A 6,262-nucleotide genomic window follows, 5' to 3' on the forward strand; every position below is an offset into this window, starting at 1 on the left:
CTTCCTTCCAGGAAAAGAGAAAGGGGGCAAGTTTAGGAACTTCCACAAAGAGCAGAATGGACCAGGACACTGTGATATCTATTAAAAATTATTTTGCAAGAAAAAAATAGGCATTTATTTTACAAATTAAGAATATTCATAATGTTGAAAAAAATTAAAAAGAAATGTGGTTATTTAGCTGAGAATAAGAAATTACTCAGTCTGCACATGGGAAATATTTTGTAATATTCTAATGTGACACCTGGATAAATTGGTAAATATCCTCTAAAGAAATGGTGGAAGCTCCAGCAAGTGATTCACCTAAGCCTGAAGCAAAAGGGCTCTGGACAGGGTATTTCTGATGTTGATCTCACCTGTTCAGACACACAGATTTGCTGGTGTTCCCTTACAGACCTGTTTTTTAGGAGACCTGAGATAAATGTACGTTGTGTTTTTCCTCTTGCTGGTACCACATGAGGGGAGGGTTAGTCCACAGGCTTGGCTCAGAGGACTGGGAGTAGAGGAGAGGTTTTTCTGCAGCTGCAAAATGGTGTGAATAATAAGAGACCGTACTTTGGCAGTGGGACAAAACTTACGGTCATGGGTAAGTCCAAAGTCTGTGATCTATGTGATACTGGTTTAGGGGGCAAGAACATTCTTAATTAAAAGCTGAATGATGATAATTTTTCATACAGCCATGAGAGCAGGATTAATGCTTTACTGGTTGCTTATTAAATGAGATGTGCTATTACAGAAGTGTAGGATTTGGAGGCACAAATGTTGAGGTCCTTGTGTCTGCAGCCTTTGTCTTTCATTTCTGGGAACTTCACAAAGGGAGAAGGGAATAAATAATTTTGTTTCCTCCCATTCTCCAAGAAAACACTATAGAGGTTGGGAATGAAAAACGTTTCTCTGGTCTGCAAGTTTTTGCAGTTCATCTGTGTAATGATCCAAAGCAGCATTTTGGAGGTAGAGTCTGGATTCTCCGGGGTGCTGAATCAGAGAGGGCAAGAGTAATCTTGCTGGCACTTTGCTTGCCTCTCCATAGATGGTTGGCAGGCTGTCTAAAGTTGCTTTGGGGTGCTTGCTTCTGCTAACAATCCTTCTCACAACTTCTACTGCTCAGCAAGGGCTGTGTTCTTTTTCTCTCAGCACACTTTTCTCCCGTATTCTTTTTCCTTGTCCTCATTTGCTTTCTCTTTCTTCTCCCGTCCCAGCAAAGGATTTAACATCACCTATATCAAGGCAGGTTGGAATCACAGGGCAAAGTTACCTTTTCCATCTGCTACTGCCCCATCTGATAGCAAAGTGTAGAAATACTCAGTGGTGCCTGATCCTTTAAACAGTACCATTTTAAGGAACAATGTGGCTGGCAGGAAGAGCATAATGACACTGTGCCTTATAGCCTGACTTTGTACAGCTGTGCAAACCTGCAGCTTAACTTTGGAGTTGGCACTGTGCTCAGAGTTATAGGTAAGGAGTTGTTCTTAACCCAAGTGTTCCGTGAGGAGAACACTTGAAAATTCCCCTTGCATGAATGATATGTAGCATATACACAGATGATTTTAAAATAAAAGTAGCAGGGAAAGATAACAAGAAATTATGAAACTGACCTTGCCATGTTGGGAATGGAGGAGCTGTGGTACTTTTCTCTCAGCTGGGTGAAAACTGTATGACAGGGAATGCATGAGTTTATGCATGGAAGTGATCAAGCTTTGTGTCAGTGTCTACCATGAGCAGTGTGGAAGACCAAAACAAAAGGGGCTGCTGATCAGACTTTTCCTTCCAGTTCTTGCTCTTACCAGTCTCCTTATTCCATTTCAAGCATGCTCATTTTCTGGTTTTCTTTGTCTTTCCAGTAGTTACAGTAGTTTTATCATTCTTTCTTTCTGTCTCACTTTTTCACCTACCTTCCCCTCCTTTTTTTTTGTTTGTTTGTTTGTTTCTTTCTTTAGTCTTTTAAACCTCTCCTTTTCTTTTGTGTCTTCCTATCTGTTTCCATCTCTTCACTCATTAGCTGTTTAGGCTAGGAGCAGAAGAATCTGTCAGAAATACTTCTGAATAGGAAAAGAAATCCTAATGCCAAGTACTAGAAGGGAGAAGTAGAAGCGATCAAACTCTCTTTGTACCCACTGGAAGGAAAGCAGAGCAGTGCTAAACCTTCTAGGCAGTCCTCTCTATTAACATCTAGGTCATCTAAAGTCTGTACAAGCCCACACAGAGGCAGCCCAGGGATCTTTGCAGAGTGAGCACTGGTGGTCACGATTAAGGCAACATTTGAATGTAAACATGAGGGCTTAGGGGACAAGATCCATGCAAGATATTAATTTCTGCTAATTCTGCTAGCTCTCTTCCTCTGCAAAGGAGAGAGTGATCAGGAAGAACAGCTACAATTTATAGTGCCTTCATACAAAAAAACCCAACCTGGAGTAATAATTTTCTCTTTGGCTCCATAGTTTTCTCTGCCTTTCTTTTTCCAGCGGCACTCTACAGATCTCATGGGTTTCTCATGCTAGATGAGCAAAAAAGGCACTCTAAAATAGTATATGGAAAAACCCCTGGCTTTTAGGGTCACTGCTTGGCTTCTGAGTAATTTCTCATTGCTGTCTTGTACATGCTTTTGACTGAAGTCTGTTCTCATTAGCCTTACAAGTAGGTATTAATCACTTTAAGGCAGGGAACAACTGTTGGTTTGTGAGTGTACAGAATCCTGCATCATTGGGATGAGATTTGGGAGAGTGGGTAGCCTAGGATCAAGGCTTCTTGTACCTAGGATCACCTAAATAATAAATTACATAAAGAGATGTTTAATATTCTTAGAAGTGGATTGCACGTTAAGATAAAAGGCAAAACCTGTCCCTGGCAGATTCATGTTACCTGCTTCAAGTGTTCTTGACTTCAGACAGTGAGAAAGATCAGCTCTTTCCTTCCTTCTTTCCTTCCAAGTCATCTCTTAGATGGGGGGCCAAGTAGGGTATCCCATGACAGTATAATTCTGAATGCTGCAATGACCACCATGTCTTAACTCCATCTCCAGGAATGTACCTCAGCCTACTGAAGAGACTCCTATCTATTAATACAGTATTGCAAATACAGGCCTTACAGCAAAACTGGGGATGTTTCTGCCCACCTGTTTGCTCAGCTCCTTTCCAGCTGTCTATTCGTCTGACAGAGGCAATACAAGAAATTCTTAGGCTTGTGCATTTCTGTGGCCAGACCCTTTATGTTTCTGTGTAACGAGTGAAAAGAAATGCTTCCAGTGTCCTGGTGTCTGATATCCAATAGACATTAATTGTCCAATAGACAGCTGCTAAAAGGCCAGGTCTTTCAGGAGTAACAGGGCACAAACTCAGGACCATTTTCAGGGGTTTCTGATTGCATAGAGTGATGGAGGCTCTGGGCCATGTTGCTCTGTGTTTCAGGGAAGAACGATGAAATCATACCTCCAGCCGTGGCCATCTTTTCCCCATCAAAGCAGGAGATCCAGCAGAAGAGCAAGGCCACACTGGTGTGCCTGGCCTCTGGTTTCTACCCTGACCACCTGACTCTGGCCTGGAGGGTGAATGGTGTGAAAAGGACTGAAGGGGTGGGGACAGATGAGTCCTCCACACGGAATGGGAGTACCTACTCACTGACCAGCCGACTGAGGATGCCAGCCTGGGAATGGTTCAACCCTTTGAATCGCTTTGAGTGTGTTGCCAATTTTTTTCAGAATGGAACAACGCAATCAGCGCAAAAATTTATCTATGGCGATGCTGGTGAGTAAAGAAAGTCCCTCGCCATGCTGTACAAGATGGAAATCACTAATCAAAAGAGCATGTGCTACGATATGAAACACATCTATATAGAGCTTCCATGCAGGGTGTTGTTATGCAGAAATACATGTCGAAATATGTCAGTATTAGCATGTGTCTCTTCACATTCCTGGGCCTTTGTACCTACATTGCCATTAAACATCTGTAGTTTCCTCAGGCTTTCCACTGACAAATCTCTGTAGTATAGTAAGTTGTACAGTATAATAAAACACTTAATAATGTAAAATGAATGAGGCAGTGTTTTGGAAACAGAAATTTCTAAAATCTGTATTCTGTTTGCTTTGAAGAGAAACATGACTTTCAGTTCATTTTTGTCTTTCAGGTTGTGCACTCACGGAAGGTACGTGTGGCTTCTCACATAAAGAGAACTTTGCCTCTTCTCTCAGGCAAATATCAGTGTGCATTTTAATTCCAGCTTTACTGACACTAAGTACAACGGGCGGGAGATATCTGCTGTATGAATAGCTTCTACTTTCTCATCTAAGTGATTTGTATGTGACATTAAAGAAGAAAAAAAAAGAGAAGCAAATTCTTTGGGAGGGCTGTTTGTGCATATTGTATCTAGCTCTGTCTTGGGGTTTATCTCTTCCACATGATTCCATTTTGAAAAAACAGAAGAAATCATGGAATCTTCCTGTAGACTGTAATTTCCTCTTTATCACCTCCTCTGCTCCTAGACACTGACTTCTGTTGGGAATATTCTTGCTCAGCCATGAAAGAAATGATCCCTACTTATCCAAGTGATTTTGACATCAAGATTCAGGATATGATATTCTGAAAATTTCTTGGTGTCAAACTCAGAACACTTCCCGTGACAAGCCACATCCCCCTCCACACTGGTGTCACGTATGGAGGATAGCCATATTGCAAATTACATTTACTTCCCGTGACAAGTCACATCCCCCTCCACACTGGTGTTACGTATGGAGGATAGCCATATTGCAAATTACATTTCTCTCCTCTTTGTATACATATTTGCACACTCCTGTTTGTCACCCACTTCTTTAAGGCTTCAGGAATCTTAAGGCTGAACCAAGATTGAGCTGGTATCTCAACAGTACGGCAACCCCTTAAGAGTGAAAAATCGACAAGAATAAAAGTTCTCGAAGTTATTCTGGGCTTTGTAAAACTTCCTTGAGCAGCACTCATAAGGCCACTGACAATAATGAGACAAAATAAAAAATTGGTATCTTTTGATGCAGCCTATTCTGCATTCCTAACAGGAATGTTCAGATGAACAGCCCAGTTTATCAGTAGGTGTGGCAACACCGCACTTTGCTAGCATAAAGCCAATCTCTGTCTTTCCTGGACTTGCTTTCTCTTTTGGTTCTTTGAGTCCCTATGTTCTGTCCCATCCCCTGCTCTCTGGTGTCAACAGAGCCACTCGTTCAGCTCGGGTTCCTTTATGTTGCTTAGCTAAAGATTTCAAGGGTTCACATTTGATAAAAGCTCCATTAGATCCAGCATCTCGTGATGATGATGATGATGATAATTGAATACACAAATGGTGCTTGACTTGCAGAGTCGTACTTGCGGTATGGAAATTCTCTGAAGCTCACTTACCTCATCCTCTGTGGCAAAGCCTTGGTCTATGCAGTTTTGGTGAGCGGTCTGGTGTGGACAGCCAAGGTAAGTCCGAGTGCCCCTGGAAGGCTGGGCTTCCTCACTAGTCAAGGAACAGTGGATGCAGGCTAAACCTGCTCTCAGAGGTGTGGTTGTTCTGCATGGGCTCTGCCAGGCTTTGTGCAGTCTGGCTTGAAAAATCACAAGTGATGGGTTTTCTATTACTCTTTTTCCAGGACTCAAATAAAATCAATGCCATCTAGCAGAGAAATTCCTTCTCACAATCCTCTTTAAACACATGAAAAAGATGAGAATTAAGGACAAATTCTCCAGAAAGTAAATAAGGGAAATATCAGCTGTATCATGCTTTTCCGTAACCATTGTAAAGGGGCTTATGCCTGCAGTGAAAGTAAGAAGCAGTTTTTTTGAGGTGATACAGGGGATAAATCTGATCAAACCTTTACAAGGACCTACAAAAACCAGTGGGATCAATCTGAACAAATGGGATAAATTGAACTAACTGCCGGAAATGCTTTTTATTAGTAAGTTTTTTCTATGGCTAAAAGATATACCCAGTGAGAGCAGCAAAAGCCTCAGCACTTGTCCCTTTTACAAGCAGAACAGGGAGATGTATTTGAAAAGTGACCTGGTAGAGTTGAGGGCAAGGATGATGACAGTCTCAGGTATAGTTTTGGTTCTTTTGCAAGGATATACTGGACGGGGTAGATTTCTCCTTTTCTGGATCATAGTCATAGAATCACAGAATGGTTCAGGTGAGAAAGAACCTTTAAAGGTCATATAGCTCCACCTCCACCCTGAAATTGGCAGGGACATCTTTTGCTAGACCAGGTTGCTCGAGCCCCATGCAACCAGGCCTTAAACACTTCCAGGGATGGGGCATCCAC

General features: G+C 41.9%; 1 gene segment (V, D, J or C); it reads left to right on the forward strand.

Moving 5' to 3' along the window:
* The window catches only part of LOC103617178, an 11,852-nt gene extending 5,596 nt beyond the window's left edge, over positions 1 to 6,256 (forward strand). The window contains 4 exon segments of the C gene segment in view: positions 544 to 583; positions 3,402 to 3,737; positions 4,117 to 4,134; positions 5,317 to 6,256. Coding sequence covers positions 544 to 583; positions 3,402 to 3,737; positions 4,117 to 4,134; positions 5,317 to 5,489 — 567 coding nt within the window.
* The last annotated feature ends 6 nt before the right edge of the window (positions 6,257 to 6,262 follow it).

This window comes from Corvus brachyrhynchos, unplaced genomic scaffold (assembly GCF_000691975.1).
Source record: "Corvus brachyrhynchos isolate BGI_N302 unplaced genomic scaffold, ASM69197v1 scaffold326, whole genome shotgun sequence".
Lineage (NCBI taxonomy): Eukaryota > Metazoa > Chordata > Aves > Passeriformes > Corvidae > Corvus > Corvus brachyrhynchos.